Source organism: Plectrocnemia conspersa, unplaced genomic scaffold, assembly GCF_051122295.1.
Source record: "Plectrocnemia conspersa isolate PC_06_02 unplaced genomic scaffold, ASM5112229v1 ptg000011l, whole genome shotgun sequence".
Lineage (NCBI taxonomy): Eukaryota > Metazoa > Arthropoda > Insecta > Trichoptera > Polycentropodidae > Plectrocnemia > Plectrocnemia conspersa.
This window is the reverse complement of record NW_028277175.1, coordinates 13,858,357-13,876,709: the sequence shown is the minus strand read 5'-3', so window position 1 is coordinate 13,876,709 and position 18,353 is coordinate 13,858,357. Positions and strand designations below refer to the sequence as shown.

Here is an 18,353-nt window from a genome sequence, read left to right as displayed (position 1 = left end):
ATTTAATAATAACTTCTCTGGATAAATTTAATTTATCTTGAATTACATTAAAACCAGCTTAGTTTTAATAATTTAAGCTTAGATTCATGATATGTTTAAATAACGTAATATCATAAAGCAAATTAAAGATTACTTGTTTGTGTGTGTTTTTTTAATTTGGTGATGGATATCATGAAATAATCAAATTATATAATTATTCTCAATTTTGCAAAAAAATATATACTCATATACAGAATATTGCATGTATATTCTTAAATTAAAAATATATTTAATGCATTTATAATAACCAATGTATTACAGTTTTTTTATATAAACTTTTAACAATATTACACTGTATATTATTTTCTACAAAATTAAATAAGTTTTATAATAGATTTTAATTGATATATTATTAAAATACATATCTTTTTGCTTTTGGTTTGTATCAAGAAAAGTGTGCTTGTTATAATATAGGCATATATGGATTTTATTAAATTGATTATAATATATTTTTAAAATCACTAGTAGCGTTTTATTATCTTTAATTAATAATCCTAATAACTGTCTTTTAAATTTAAATAGTGAATAATATTATATTTTAGTATATTACACAAAGTAACTTATTATTTTATTTTGAAAATAAGCAATAAATTGATTTATTTTTATATGTAAGCGATCAGAATTCCCATAACATTTTGCTTTCAATATTGCATGTTCATATATTATATTTTTTTTTAATTGTTTTTTACTGAAAATAAATTATAAAAAAATATTAGCAGATTTATTATTATTAGCAAAATTATTTAATAAAATGAAAAAACTATTAAGATAAAAAATATTATGAATTAATTAAACGTGAGCTTAAAACTTATTTGATTTACTATATGTTGTTTATTCTTATTGAAGACACGAGATTTTTGTAATTATTTTTTTAGCTTACATTTGATTTTGATTTTTTAACTTACATTTGATTGATTTTCTATATTTCAACGCAATAAAAATGCAGTTCAGCGTATGCCTTAAAAAGCATAATTTTAATTACACTAATATCTATATAACATAAAACTTTATACGTAAAAAATAACGACCACCAAAATGACAAAACCGTCTTGAAACGTAAATTAGTAAATATTGAGTAGGGTCACTTTTAAATAAGGTGTGCGATATAAAGTTTATTATTCAACCCATATCTATTTTTATAATATATATTTTTGCACCTTAAAATTATATGACTTTGCAATAAAACACACACACTCACATATGTATATACACAGACCCATATAATATATGCTATCGATTAAATTAGGGACCAGGCAATTAAGATAAAAGTAACGCGTTCAAACGTGTATTTTATGTTTCAGCAAATATCATGGGTCAGAAAAAGGGACTGGCACATACTGTCGTCGGGGATGTTCACCTTCACGAACGACGAGCGCTTCCAGGTTATAATTTACTCCTTTATCTATTTCCCCTCCAGTAGAATAATTTCGGTCCCCTGATAGGCGGGGCTAATGCAAAATTATGGTGACGTGCTCTGCGGTTGAAGGTTGTTCCAGACTCTGCATCTACATACATATATTAATATAATAATAGTACTTTTACCTCATACACGTTGTAAGTGGTGAGGTTTTCAACTTTCTTACTCGCGAGTGAGCTAAGGAAGAGTAATGGACAAAGTTGAGCCGCAGAATGTGGTGAGCTAATTGTTAAATTTACGACGCCGCATATTGATTGTGTTCACCATACTATACACACGTTTTATGGCTTTGGCTCAAATTCGCCCCCCTTTGTTCGCAGATTCTGCACGGAGAAAGTTCCGACGATTGGACGCTACAAATCAAGTATGTGCAGAAGAGGGATAATGGAACGTACGAGTGTCAGGTATGAGATTTATATTATACGTATAATACATTGTGCGAGTGTTGTAGCGCGAGAGCTTCCTCTCGAGTGAGGTGGCGTAACGTATTAAGGGATGAAGGGTTCGTTGTGCTATCATAAAATTCGCGGTTAAATAATACATTTGTAAATAATGATATATCTGTGAAATGTGCAAATTCATCTTAATCATACTGGTATGTGTACATTTGTTTAAATAAGTCATTAAGTCGAGCCAATGTAATATAAATAATATGTCATTAGTAATAATATATTTTTATATCAGAAAAATATGTATAATCTGTACCTAAGTGCTTTCATATACAGATTGCACTTTCATTAAAGATATTTAAGATATTTATCTTTTATTTAAGATGAGCAAAAAATAATATATTAACAAGGTTAAATTTATTACTTTACTTTACTTGAATTATAAAATTAATTTAAAACATTTTATTAGCAATAATATATACCTAATTATTTTATAACCATAAGCGACACTTTTTTTGAAAATATTGAAAGATCACAATAAATTTACTTTTTATTAGGATTAAAAAAACATATTATTATATGGGATCCACTCAGATGCTCTCATTTGTGGGGGATCTTATTCTAAAAATTCGCGTTAATTACTCTGACCAAAAGTGATTATTTATCAATAAAGATAAACTAGACAATAGTGTGATTACACAAAAGCTCTCGATATGACTATAACTAAAAGGTTTTACCATAAATAACACGCAAGGATTAACCGGTGCATTGAATGAATATTTCTTTGTTACGAAGCGATCACGGAAAACAATATATAACCGTAAAGCTGCAATATGCCCGTTGCTCAATTCGACCTCAAATGATTGTGATTGGTCTGCAAGCTTTGCATGATTGTGATTGAACAATAATACAACCAGAAAAAATCATAAATAGCACGCAAAGATTCTCCAGTGCATTGAAAAAATATTTCTTTATTGCTAAACAGTCCCGAGTATAATAAATCACCGGATTCACGAGATTCTTGTTGCAGTATACGACCTTGGACAATGCCCATCAGGAAAATGTCGCTTTTTAAAGGCGTATACATATTACGCTATTCTAAGAAACGAGTACATGTATTAGCTGGATGATCGCTGCATGATTGTGATTAGTCAGCAAGCTTTGCAGCCCTAACTACTTAAGTATGGACTTCAATGAGAAGAGGGCAGTCACCTTGCGGACTCCGGCAGATACTTGAAGATACTAGCAGACGCCCGCCCGCCCGCGGACAACATATGGTCATGGACGCTCACAGCCTGAGAGGGACTTCACCATACGAGCACTGTAGTAGAGAGAGAGCAACCTCTGCTATACTGATGCTGCCATGCTACCTACATTAACTCTGACGATTTTTCACCGACATCATCCCTGCGCCCGCTTCTACATCACCGCTCAGAGAATAACGATATCGCTGTCGCAATATGTTTTATAATTTAATATAATTCTCACTAGTTTTCATTCGTCTTACTGGCTGCGAAGTCACATCTTTTAGGGTTAAAATCCCGAAAATGATTTATATTATTTACAAATCAATAGCTTAATAAAAAAAATATTATTAAAAATAATAAAAATAAAGTAAATAATTAATATTTCATATTTCAAGTTAAATTTTTTATTGCAAGTACAAAATAAGTAACATAATTATTTTTTGTATATGCTTCAAAAAATCAAAGCGCCTTTTACAATTTAATTATTAACTTCGAATTGAACTTTTTGTTAAAATAAAATGATTACAATTTAAATATTATTTAATTATATGTATGTATATATTATAAATCTACAATATGTATTTTACATTCAAATGTATATATTATGCCTTGTAATATATATAAATATAAGCACAATTACTGAAACGAATTGAAAAAAAACATTTATAACACTTGTACAAAATATGTATTCATAAATATATATATCACAAATATTTTTATTTTATTTCTCAAATAAATATTTCGCTCACAGTTAATAAAGATAAATATAATATATATTTTAAGGTATTCGAGATTTCTTAGAAATAGTTGAAATGCCACAAGTAAAGAGTTTTTGTTGTCTAGTTACTTCTAAGAAAGACTTGATGAATTAAACTTGAGAATAAACAAATTTTTGCGAAGTATTGTTTGTAAACCAGATCTTAGATTTATTTTAAGGTGCGTACCATTCTGAGATAATAACAACGATCAATATATACCTTTTAAATAAACATAATAAATTGTTTTAAAAGCAAAACATTTTAAGGCCATATTTTAGATTCATTTTTTATGTCTTCTGATAACTTAAAATGAGCTTATCAATTTTACTTTGAAAAGCACGATTTATATCCAAATATTAATATCGATTCGGATTTACGACCGCAGTTCGTTTTGATAACTTCCATATTGAGAGTTTTATGAACCAATATAGAACCATTTCCTCATTCGCCTAATAAAACTTTGAGTTAATATTTTAATACTCGGTAATTATATAATTTATATTATAATAAGTCGAGTAATACAATAAAATCATGTAATGAATGAAAAAAAACAATAACCATAATACTGTATCGTTATAAAATACCATTCTTAATGTACATTACTAAATTTGGCAGTACATGTTTACTAAAGCTTAATAGATGGCTCAGAGATCAAAACATATAGTAGAATATCATAAGGCCCAAATATCGTTTACATACAATTTTATTTTTTCATATTGTTTATTGTTTATTATTTGATTTGCTTAATTATAAATAAAACAGCACATAAATAGGTCTAAGTAATACTTCACACAAGAGGTAATGGATATTATCTGGTCCAGCAAAAATGATGTTTTGCTGGATCAGATAATATCCATTGTGATAATCACCAAAATATAATTTTGTGGTAAACGGATTTACGGTTTATTTTTGCAACTATAAATAAAGCTTCTATATGCTGATATGTCTTTAAAATCAAACATTAATATAAACAGATTGATATATTTTCTGTTGTATATACATAGACTGTTATGCTTTTAATACTTTAAAATCATTATAAAGCATCTCACTCATTATTTTTGTTATGGATAACACAACCGCTATAAATTTTACAAAACAACGCCAATTATGCCTGTGTAAACGACACCTCTCAGAAAGTATTATTATACTTTATTTAGCGAGAGTATCGGCAAGAGTTTAGGTAATTAAACGGTTCGTTATAAAATCCGCACATCGTTACCAGGGTAAACCATCGGATCGATTTTCATCTCACACCGCTTCTCTTTAAGCACCGCACACACGTTTAACCTATCCTCAGATTATTACGACTTTATAAAAGCGTAGACAACTGGAAACTTGTTTTTCGAGTAATATTCATTTGGAAAGAGAAATACATTTAGTATAATATATTGCGCATTACATTTATTGATATTCCATTTTTATTTATATCATTATTATTTTTATTTAGCTTTAGATTAGGTACTAGAGAATTTATTAAAGTTGCCAAAGATATTTTTCGTTAAATACTTATATACAATATCTACTTATCGTCTTCAATAAATTATTTTTCCTTTTAAGATTAATAATATAAATAATATTTTTTCGTTGTGCGAGATCGGTTTTTGATAGCTTTAATAAAAGTTGGATGTCAGTAAAGACGGCATGTGTATTGACAACTAGCAGTCAATATTTGACGTTCACATAAATGTGGTTTAACGTTAGTAAACTTATGATTAGTTTAAGAAAGTTATTTTTGGTAATTTTATATACATCCGTAAATTGAACAGCGATTTATACACATAAATATAATTTTACGTTATAGCAAAAGACGTACGTTTTTATTACATTTTTAATAAGCGGTTGTCTTAGCTTTGATTGTGCATAAAGAGTAACGTTAGGATATTTTTATTACCTTCGTTCAACTAACGCCTCAGTTTAAATCTATACCAGCTCAAGTTAAGATAAAATTATTTGCTTTAGAGGTTTCGAGTCGGCTTTTATAAAGTGTTTATTTCATATATTTTATGAACTTAATTTATTATATACTTCAAAATGCACCGATACAATGTTGTAATTTTAAATGTTTTATGGTAATAGGTTTATTAAAATGTTATTATTATAAGGGCAAATTATACCTTGACATTTTTGGTTCACACGTTGAATATCTTGGTTATTTTTTTTCATCAAAGGAAGTTTGCCTTTGAACTTTCAGAATTGAAGGAGTGTCAAGTGGAAAGTGCTCATTTATAACAATACACGAAGAGTATGTGTTTGTGCGTTCGAAAGGCGACGAAAAAATAAAATGTTCAACAGTGCTGGTACAGTAGTACACAATGAACTCGCTTCGAGTGTATATCGATTTTATGAAATGTGGCGATTAACTTATCGGAAGGTTTAAAAATAGTTTCCATTTTAAAAAAAAGTTCGATTAATGGAAAAAAAAACTCGTTGACGTTGCATGAATTGTAAAATATATTTTTAGTTGTTTATATTTTATTTACAAAAAAAAAAACAATGACCTGAAAAATTATTTTATGAATATTGCTTTAAGCTATAACTGGTATAGCTTAAAAGCCTTTATTTTGAGCATACTTAAAGTATGATTAAAATTTGGTTTATTTTCATCTGACAATGGTTGAGAATAAGACGTAGTTAAAGAAAACATTTCACACTTAATTTGAATGTTACGTTTAATTTAAATATTAATATCACTTTTTGTATTACGTTTAAATAACACATGCAAAAAATACTGCTCATTTAATTTAGAAAATCGGAAAAGAGAAACGCTTGTTAAAATGATTTGACTGAAGGGTTGAGATTAACGACTTTTTGACCTCTATGTGAGCTTAGATCACAAAGGTTTGAACTTTACTACTTAGGACTACAACAAATAAGTTAGAACTATACAATAGTTTAGAGTACCTTTTTGTGAAAATTTTTTACATTCTACAAAGTCATTTAATATTCAAATGTATTAAAAGGAAACTGCTTTTGTGTTTGTAAATAATATAATATTAAAATAACAACTTTATTCAACTTTAAATACAATAAATGTATTAATTTAATTTTTAATTTCTTCCTTATTACATAAAAAGTGATAATAGTAAATCTGAAAACCTATAAAATGTTGTAGACTTTCTAGGTGGTTTAAAAATAAAAAGCTGCATATGTGAATTTTAAAAGCAATATAATAAAACATATAGTGCACATTAATACGATGATATAACAAATATTTATTAATGTTTATGTTTTAGGAACGACGTTACAATAAATCAATATTATTAAAAACCTTTAAATATTATTTTAAATAATACAATACTAAGCTTATAAAAATTACTTATCTAATAAAAGCTATTGCTTAGTCTAGGAATAAAATTAGCAAAACTGGACTTGAAACCCTAAAAAAATCGACAAGCAATGGCATATTTGTTAAAGTGACGAATAAGTTAATGCAAGTGCTAATTTTTTTATTATTATCAACTTTAAATACGTTTGATTTATAATCTAAATTTATATAATTTATTTATTAAAAAGTACTGACAAAAAAAAATTATTTAATATTTTTTTTTAAGAAACACACATAACATACAGTTTCGTATAAATTGTTTACTTAGTAAAAAATCTGTGATTGTGAATTTTTGGGCCCATTTTTTAAAAAATATTGTAATGTAAATTTCAGATGTGCACTAACCCAAATATAACAAAATACGTACTTAGCAATCAAAAATCTCAAAATATTTTTTAACTTACTGCATGTAAAATTGTACTATTTAAAAAAAATTATATATAATAAGGAATACAAAAAAATAGGTATCTAATAATTTTATAACATTTATTTTGTTATCAAAGGTTTACCTGTTTATTTACAGTTTAGGTTTAAATGTGAACCATTGTATTTTCTTATCTGTTATAGTGTCATGGAGAACGAAATTAATAAATAATAAATATTTTTAATTTGATTCATTATCATAGAAAAAGTTTTACAAGATTTTGCTAATTTTACTAATGAATCTCGTGATGAATAAATAAAATTGAATATGGTATAAAAATATTCTAATAATAATCTAATTAAGCTCACAAAGAATTTCACATATATGTGTAAATTAAAATAAGTTCGATGTCAAAAAATAAACTCTAACTTTTTCTTATAGCAATCCCATTACATTAATTTTTAAACGGCAATGCTTTCTGTCAACAGGTATCAACAGGTGTGGGTTTACTTTCCCATTACGTAAATCTCAACATTGTGGTGCCAGAAGCGTTCATACTGGGATCAGGCGAACATCACGTAGACACGGACAGCATCATCAACTTGGTGTGCATAATTGAGAAGGTGGGTAAAAATCTTGCGCACATAGCTCTCATCCAGTGAGCTTTCGTTCCCTTCTTCATAAATGTTTTTGTTGAACCCCCCAAAACCCCATCCTATTCCTTTGTGATGGATGAACTCCTAATAATTATCGATCGGGCGCACTGATAGCGGTTCATCGCAAACGAGGATAATGTGAAAAATTGACGAGAGATAAATCCAGCCCGCAGGCGGCCATTTGGCTATCGCTGATGAATGGATATACTTTCTGAGATATGACGTTGAAAATAAGATAGACATATATTTCAAATAAATATTTTATTCTACTCTATTTTTTATTGAATTATTTATTATTTATAAATATTTTAAATGGTTGTTGCTTTATAAGCTAATAATATTATTTACAGTAAAGACAAAAATGGGTGTCATTAATTTTGTGATCCAGAACATATGAGTTAGAGTTGGCTAATATGAAATTAAAGCCATTGACATGTATGTGTGTATCTATTATATATAAAATGTAGATAGTGGTTCATACTTAACGTTAGCATTTTTCATACATCGTGTTTACATATGTTCTGTAATGATGAGTGTCATTGTTGAGTTATTTTAACCCAAAAGCAGAGCTACCCGAAAATTTACATTTATACTGCTAAATAATTAAAGTAAGTAATTTCATTAAAAATATAAATGTAAATTATAAAGCTCTCATAATCTTGATAAAATCAAGATTTATTATAGCAATTATAAGTTAATGTCAATCATGTAAAATCTTACTAAATAACTTATATAATTCAAAGTCGTAAGTTATTGAATTTTCAATCTAAATTATTTAATGAATAAGAGATAATCTAAGGAGCAAAAGATTTTCAAATATTGCAAGCTTCATACTTTCAGTTTTCTATATAATATATAAAGCCTTAACAAAGAGAATTTTATTATATATTTATAAACTTGTTAATGTAAAGGTGAGATGAATAGTCTTGAATATAAGATACGCATTAAAAATATGTATCCGTTTTGTTCTTAAATCAAGGACACGTTTTTCGTTATCTTACAACTATAATATTATATTAACCCTATGGTAATTTAGCAACTTGGAATAAAACATTAATATTTTAATTATATTTTAATTAAAGTTTAAGGTCAACTTAAATTATAAGTCCTCTCGTGAATTTGAACGCGGTACTATTTACATAAATTTACATCTCCGGCACTTTTAACCGAAGCATCAATTATTTAAAACTCAAATTACACACCCAAATATCTTAGTGTTTTCTGTTTAAGGCTGATTAGTTAATTTGAATAAACCTCTGTTAAATTGTAATCTAACTGTCGCTTAAAATATTATTATAATATGATGATATATTTTTTTTTCATACAAGATAAGAAAAAATAAAGCATAATAAAAGGCTTCTCTGAGGATAATATAAAATACTTTGAGTAAAAATGCATGTCTGAGTAGCATTAGGGAGTGTCTAAGAAAGCGACGAAAATTTCCCATGAGGGTGTTTTGTAATGTTGTGTGTATGTATGTGTACTTTTGCGTTAGTAGTTTTCGCCTGCAATATTAATGGTTTAATTTGCGTGGGGTAAATTAATTTTAATTTGGTATGATATACAGGGCTATAAAGAAGCTTTTAGAAACGTTTCAAAATAGGTGTAAATATTTTGATCAATAATTAATATTAAATTAACAGCTTTAATTTTATATTTTAATTTATAAACAAGACACATAAACACAATGGAAAAATTTAAAACAGTAAAAATTAAAGAAACGTTTTATTTATTATCTGTTACTTCTAATTTATTATCTCTCTATTCCGTCTTTTTGACATTTTAAATTAATAAAAAATAAAACTTTTCGTGTTAATCTACAAAAAGTATCAGTAATTCTTAGCCCTAGTTTTTTTTAAGCATATCGGTGATAAATATGTAAATTAAAACTGCTATTTATAAGCGTTATAGTCTATAAATATGAAATGTTTATTAATATTTTTTGCTATCCAAATCAATTACATATTTAATTTACTATATTTTTAACTAAATAAGTGTAATATTGTATTTTTTTATTACTTATTTTATATACGTAAATTTAAATATGTTATAATTAATGTTATATTCTAATGACAATCTATTATTTTGTATCTTTGTAGTTCGCCATTCAAAAAATATTTTTTGGTTACATTTGACAATTTATGTTGAAAGGTGCATTATATTATAAATATGTTAACTAACGTTTGTAAATATTAGTGTATTTGAATAGAGGATGTGGACATATAAAAAATATGACGCATTAAAGAAAAATGTAATATAAATATATAGTCAATCAGATTATTTAATGGTTTTTGCAGTTCTAGACCAAGGTCTCTTGCCAGCTTAGCTTTTATTAAAAAATCACCTTTGTAAGAAATGTTTTTTTTTGTATCGATATTTTAAAATTTTATTTCATGTTATTACTAGTAGTAAATATTTTTAATATAAGTAATAGGAAGAGAAAAATATTATTATTTATATTAACTTCTTGTATTTTTTTATTATTGCGTTTTTGTAAATTTTAATTCTCTCGCGGTGTTTTACGTTTATTTGCTGAAGTGTTTAGTTAAGGTATCTATTTTCAAATTACGGTGTGCAATCAAGTTGCGGACATACTATGGAGCTTAACGAAATATTTTGTTAAGTTTTATTGGATATTTACGAGTATTTATTATTATATGTATCCGCAAACCAGAAAGCGTACGAAATTACAGGTCTACGTTATTATTTTTACTATTTATTTTTACTAATATATCGATAGCGAATGTATTTTCTTTGTGAGAAAACATTACTGCGACATCTTTAGTGAGATTTACAGTGACTAGCCATTTGTCGAACAATTTTTATTCTGTTTTTAAGTCAATTTAAATCTGCTGTTCGTTGAAGATTTTTATTAGTTATTTAGCAAATAACGTAGTGGCTTTTTTATTGTGATAGATGGAAAATCACTCATAAATATCGTGGATAGCAAGGGTCTTAAAAGTGAACCCAAGTGGGCTCTAGCAAATATGGGTCTGGAAGTTATATAAATAATTTTTAGTTTTAAGTCGAAAGATTCTATGAATTTCACTAAAGCTGCTTATGTTATGCCTGTGTACCAAAGTTTTAACTTTAAATTTTCTGTCAAAGCCCTTTTGAATATATTTCACAACTCCGTGTAGTAGAATCGTGGCGGATTAAAAATTGCGCATTAGTCAAGTTATTATTTTTATTTACATGTTCTAGAACTATATTTTAAATAATTTTCTAGTAGATTTTATTTGTAACGGGCAGTAAGCTTAACGTAAAATATGTTGATAGTTTAAAGGAAGTGTAGGGTCCGTACCCGATTTAATAAATATAGAAAAGTATAGGCAAGCAAGTGACGATTTTATAATATTCAGAAGTAGAGTGTTAATCGGTGGAATTATTATCAATACTCTGTTGGGAAAAGGGTCATTACTGGGGGGCTTGCTATTAGGAAGTCGTTGAATTATATTAGCTATTTCATGAGCTGTGATAGGGTTAATTTTTTCTATGGGTCTTGAAAGGTAATCTCTGATTTATTTTTCATTATTTTTGAGCTTTTCCGGTAACAATTGTGCATTGGTTTTGTAGACTCTGCAATAGATTCAGTTTTTTTATAGTGAAAAAAATATTTTGTTTTAAAATTCTTTTCTTGGTCATTTTTGAGGGTTTGCAGCAAAATAATGCGATGATCCACAAATAATTGTTTTTTGGATTTAAGTCGTTAAATTTTAATTTTTGATTGTGCAGCGTTAAAAAGATTGCTTATTAGTATTTGTAAATGAACAAACTTCACCGTCAATTCTTGCCCATTTTGTGATTTTCGAAGTAGATTGAAGGTTAAACGATTCTAATTGTAGCAACACATGTTTCGTGTTGACGTTAATATCGATTCTTCAGCCAACAGTCATATATGAATATGCAAATTTACGTTTCAGTCCGGGCGTGTATAATTAAGACTAAGTAACAGTATCAACCTGCAAATTTGTATTTAAACATGCGATGTGCATAGTTAATGCTGAAAACTTTTGAAGGCTAAACGCGGCCAGTTCAAAGTTGCGTTCAAAGGGACGCCCGTAGTAAAGACCGCCGTAGATCGTAGACTGTAGACCGTAGCAACGCCCCGGCGCCGCAAACTGCCGCAAAAGTGCGAGCTGCATACAAAATGAGTACGTGATCCAAAGTCACAACGTGTAACCCCCGAGATATGCTTAGTAACGAAAGTGACGCATTATAAAAATAAACAGTGTTTCTGGACAATATTGTGCAATTTTAGTACAATAAAACAAGCATCTAAACCAGCGATATTCAACCTGCGGCGTGTTCATGCTCAACCCAACACCCGTTACCAAATATATTCAAACCATTTGACGTGAAAATGTTGTATATCATATTTTTAATCACCATACCACGAAATACAAATCATTTATTGACACTTATCCATGCGGGACTTTAAGATATGAAAAGTTAACTTTATTTAAAAAAAGTTCAAATCATTGCAACTACAACAAAATATTAGAGATTGCGAAGGAATGTTTTAATAATGCGTCCAAAATATTGTTTGATACATTAATCAATGAAAATATTAAACAAATTGGATATTAAGAGATTGCAGCTCTCTGTATTATTAAAGGAAATTTGCATAATTTATTTTTAATCGCATCGAAGAAGATTTGCAAATTTCGAAATATTTTAGATTAGAGTACCAATATTTAAACAACAGAATTTAATTTTTAATTTTATTTTAATGAATAATTAAACCAAAGGCACAGATTATCTTAATATTGTTAGTACTTTTCTAAACATAATAATATTGATATAAAAAAATGATTTGTGTATGACCGTTTTGTCTTTCTATGCTCAGATCTAAAAAAGGATTTATTTCATTATTAAAGAAAAAATAAAATATACCAAACCTCTTATTATTTCACTGCATAATACACCAAGAAAATTTTGCACTATGTTTTTCCATCGGCGATGCAAATGCTGTTATGAAAACCGTAATAAATATAGTGAAATATATTCGAGCGCAGGAACTGAACCACAGATAATTAAAGTCTTCAGGAAAAAATGTACAGTAATTATAACGATGTTATTTTACATACCTCGGTGTGATGGCACGATATCTGGAACGATTTTTTCTTTATGGCAAGAAATTATTTTGTTTTTATAAGAGAAATAAGGAATGGTGGATAGTGGCGTCTCTTAGCCTTTTTGCGTGAAAATATCATTTTGCAAATAGGAAATAAATTATATGCTTTTATAGAGAAAATAAACATACATCGTAAAGTAATACAAACCCAAATGCTGCGTAATTTTCCAGCCCTAATAAAATCTAAACTATTTGGTATTGACATTTTTCCAGAAAACTATATTTTAATTTAAAATTATTAAGGTAACTTACCCAAGAAAATTAACACCGTATTTCAGAATTTCAGAAAAAGCCAGAAACGTCTGTTGTTGACGAAATATTGAACAACCATCAGCATTGAGATTTAATTTTGCAACGTTAAAAACAATACGAATTTAAAAGCAATTTATAAAGAAAAAAGGGGTACCTAAAAAATTTCAAAAATAAATCATGATATTTTGGCTCGGTTTAATATAAAATAATAAAGTGCAAATTCAAATAAAAACTAATTTTATTACTAAAAATATATTTTTTAATAAAATAAATACAATTAAAGTCCAATAAATTGAAAAATTTAATACCTAATATTTATTATAACATATTTGTATAAAAATAAATATATCCGATAAAGATATTTAAAGAAAAATAATACACAAATATTTTTTCTACGGAAAATATTTTAATTTATTTAAATTAAAAAGTTGTTATATAATTATTTTTTCAATATGTTGGCAAAAAGTCAAGTAAAAATCCCGAAAATTTTAAAATTAAAATCCACAACATTAGTTTTAGAAAAAAACGTTTGATACATTGATTTATTTTATAGTTGTGTTAATAATATTATGAAATAGATATTTAACTGTGATGAAACATGTGCAGTTATTATGTTGTTTTTTTAACTATAAGTACGGACAGGTATATATGTAATATGGTATTTTAAAATCAGAAAATTTTCTATTTTAAAAAAAAAATCACTTAAATTTTATGTGTTAGATAAAATGTTTTTTTCTTATTTATATTCAATTTTGGAATAATAAAAACATTTAATATGATGTCTGTTTAGTCAGGTAATTTTAAATTACTTTATGGAGTTTGGTTGTTCGTAACATAGTTATTATTTTTATTGTTTTTAATTAAGTAATTTTTATGATCAAACATATATTAATATTAGACGTGGACGTGTAAAAAACTAAAAATATGATTAAAAATATTTTTTAAAACTACTAAGAAATAAATAAATTTAATTATATTTTTTTAACTCAATCATAATAAATCTAGATGACGTAGGGATTACTTTAGTTATTACCTTACTGTACTCTTTTCCTGAACAATTTTATTAAAATGAAAACCATGTATAAAAAATACACGTTTAAATGAAATTATCTTACATATTTCAAGTATATTTTAGCAAAATAAATGGAACAGTCCCTTGAGATATGTATGTATATGTATATACATATAGCGCCATTGATGTAGCTAGCGATAAGACACTATTGATTTTACTAAGTACCTATAAAAATATGGAGATAAAAAATTTAAAAACAATTAAGTTTAAAGATTTAAATTTTCCTACATCCATGTACTACATAACGAACTATAAAATTGACTATGCAAATTTTGTATTTTAAATTCTTATACTCATGTCACGAACACCGCTTATGAAAAATCACATTCCGGCATGCCTTTTAAATTTAACATATTACAATTTTCTACGGAGTTGCGGTTAAGCATTGAGCAAATATAATAAATCGTATTAAAGCATTACGCAAATAGTAGAAAACTTAAATTTTAGTATTATATATAGTTTTAGCTAATATTACCGTGTTTTATTATCATACGTTAAATGTATTTATAGATAATATACCACGTACGTCACTAATTAATTTAGTTCTATATTATTGTAAATTTAACAGAGTCCAACACCGCCGCAGTACGTGTTTTGGTATCACAATGAACGTATGATCAACTATGATACGGCTCGCGGTGGCATCACAGTGGAGACCGAACCAGGGCCCAAGAGCCAGTCGAGATTAACCATCAGAGGTGCCAGGGATACGGATTCTGGTAATTACACCTGCAGCGCCAGTAACACAGAACCTGCCAGCATATACGTCTTCGTCACTGAAGGTATATTGATGTTATATTTATCCATGTAGTACTAGTCTTAATTCTTTTTATTGTTTTTTTATGTGTATGATTGTAATTATAACATTACATAATTCATGTGATGTGTACAGGGTGCTGTAAACTTTACGTTCACCCATACAAAATAAACAGTTGTTGGAATCATGTATAAGAATAAAAATAATATACAGTTTAAATATAAAAGAAAGAACATTTTTTTAAAGTTGTATAAAAAAGCCAACGACACGAAATGTGTTATTCGGAAATATTGTTCGTGAACGTTAGTTCGAAAGATTTGAAAGTTGGATAAGTTAGAAAGGACTTTGATAGTTACTGTTGCGCGAGACCAACTTTGAGGTTAAGCCTTTTGAGTTGATGCTGCATGTCTTTGAAAGGATTCGAGACATGCTCTTTGGTAAGCTGCATACAAATCGCACAGTTCTCTTTTGAAGTGCACCAGTCCTTAAGTCTCTCAAAACCAGTCTATTCGAAGCATAAAATGAATAGCGCTGCGAGGAACATTCAATTAGTTAATGACTTATTTGTGATTAACCTAATGTATTTTCTTTGAAATATGTAAAATAAAATCAATTAATTTATATATAAAATTGCATCTTATTTTAATTATCATTTTTATTTTCAATTACTATATATTTTTTTTAATTTTTTTTTTTTAAATTAAAATAAATTATTAAAAATGCGTTTTAATATTTGATTCGAATAGTTAAGTCATAATAAATATGTTTTTCATTTTTATTTTTAAAGGCGATAAAATGGCAGCAATATCAAGAAGGAAAAGCTCAAGAGGAAGCTACAGTAGAAATAGCCTATCGTGCATCTTTGCTATTCTATTAACAGAGGTCTTGGCGTTACTTACGCGGTGACCCTCATCGTTAAACTTAACGTAAACCCATAGAATCATTTTTTACATCTAAAAAATATTATGCAAAATTCACAAAAATTGTCGATCCATTATATTGTAAATTCGATGTTTTTATTAAATTTTGTAAATAATTAAAGATGATATATAATATATAATTATTATTAAAAATATATAGAGATCATATATACAATTATTTACTATATATCAAATGATATGCATACAAAAAATATATAAATCAATATTATTTAATATGTTTATGCATGTGACAAAATTCAGTATACCAATTGAAATATTATTTAAAATATGAGCGGTTAGATTTTATTTTTTGTTACATATTGTTTCAGAAAATATATTTATAAACAATTATTTGTGCAATTAATAATTAGTGTATTTGTGCAAATCTTGAGTAGAGATATACCGCTCAATTGATAATTAAATATGTATATTAAAAATAACAGAGACCGTTATGTTCAAACATAATAGTCTAATTTTCATATCAATTGAAATGTATTATTATTAATAATTAATTTGCTGATTTATTCGTCAAAAATAATTTTCATGTAAATCATGTAAGATGTATATAAAGAAACATATACGATATGAATTATATAGTATATAAATTTATCAATGTTTAATTTTGAATAAATTTAAATTATTTATTGTAAATAAAAAATGTATATAATATATAATAAATTATATTATACTAAAATATATATGAAAGATTTAATTAAAATAAAATATATTAAAAATAAAACCATTTATTTTTATTTTCTTATAAAATAATCAGTAGACCTTAATACGCATTGGATAATTAAAAGCAATGAACCGTATTTATTCACTAATAATATTTTAAGATAATAATATAATTTAACACATAATTTTACAGCAAGAACAATATTAATAAAAATATAAATTCAAGCCAAATTTCTAGAACGTTTCTTGTATATCATTGACAAACATAAAAAACAGCACTGGACCTATACTGGACACCTGCAGTACAGAGCCAATACAAGGAGGAGGTGAGCAAGGTACTTGTCTCAGGTAAACGTTAGAAAGGGCCCTGAATTACTATTCAGTATATTAAAAAAATCGATGAAAAAATACTACATTGATCTCTGGTCAAGAATATGACAATAAGGCAAACATGTCTGGGGTTTTTAAATATGCACAAGCCATATTTATCCGGAAAAAGGAATAAGCTATGTATATTTCTTGTGTGTCTCACAGCCAAGACCTACAGGGATCATTAAGCTTGTTTGTTATAGGGCGTTTTTCTTTTTTGTAGTTTGTCATTTTATGTTTAGTATATCCAAAACCTTGTATTTTTACAACTTTTGTACTATTACTGTGTTCTATGACATTTTTTTATATTAAATAATTATCAATATTATTTTTTTATAAATTTCAATAGAATCTCATTTTTCCTATTATTATGTTTATTAGATGTAAAATAAACTACATTGGGCGAAAAATTTTCCTTTTGCCTCAGGTGACAATATGTCTAAGTCACGGCTATGCTGCGGTACTTGCAAACAAGCAAAATACCCGACGAAGTGACAAGTGCTACAAACAAGTACTGGCGGTTATCACTTGTTTCGAAAATATTATCTCGAGAAAAACTGTCATACTTTTTTAAAAACGATATCAAATTTTAGTGTTAATGAATTTCAACAGCGCAGAAAAAATAGATACTGACCATTATTTTTGATGTATAATATTTTTTTTTTCTTAAATATCATTAGTACATCTCTACCAATAAGAAAGCAATAACTATCATTTCTGAATGAAGAAGTCACAGAAACTCGAAGAAAGAATTTGCGTATTAATGGTAATTATTATATTTAAAATTAAGTTTTTTTAAAAGTGTAAATTTATTTACCGTCGCATGTCTTAAAATAATTTTCTGATATAGTGTTAAGATGTCGCGTATGAAATAGTGATAAGATGTCGGGTATGAAATAGAAATAGTTATTCTATTAGAGGAGCATGTCTACTTTGCATGGGGATACATAGTAGGTAACGAGTTAATCCCGCA

At 27.1% G+C, this 18,353-nt stretch overlaps 1 protein-coding gene across 1 annotated transcript in view; it reads left to right on the top strand.

Annotated features, from left to right (window-relative positions):
- Positions 1 to 16,731, top strand: part of LOC148229579 (limbic system-associated membrane protein-like) — a 48,513-nt gene extending 31,782 nt beyond the window's left edge. The window contains exons 4-8 of the mRNA XM_088197146.1: positions 1,341 to 1,421; positions 1,777 to 1,860; positions 8,028 to 8,162; positions 15,225 to 15,438; positions 16,201 to 16,731. Coding sequence (XP_088053272.1) covers positions 1,341 to 1,421; positions 1,777 to 1,860; positions 8,028 to 8,162; positions 15,225 to 15,438; positions 16,201 to 16,319 — 633 coding nt within the window. The 3' untranslated portion in view covers positions 16,320 to 16,731. The remainder of the gene's footprint in view (positions 1 to 1,340; positions 1,422 to 1,776; positions 1,861 to 8,027; positions 8,163 to 15,224; positions 15,439 to 16,200) is intronic.
- Positions 16,732 to 18,353: the final 1,622 nt, after the last annotated feature.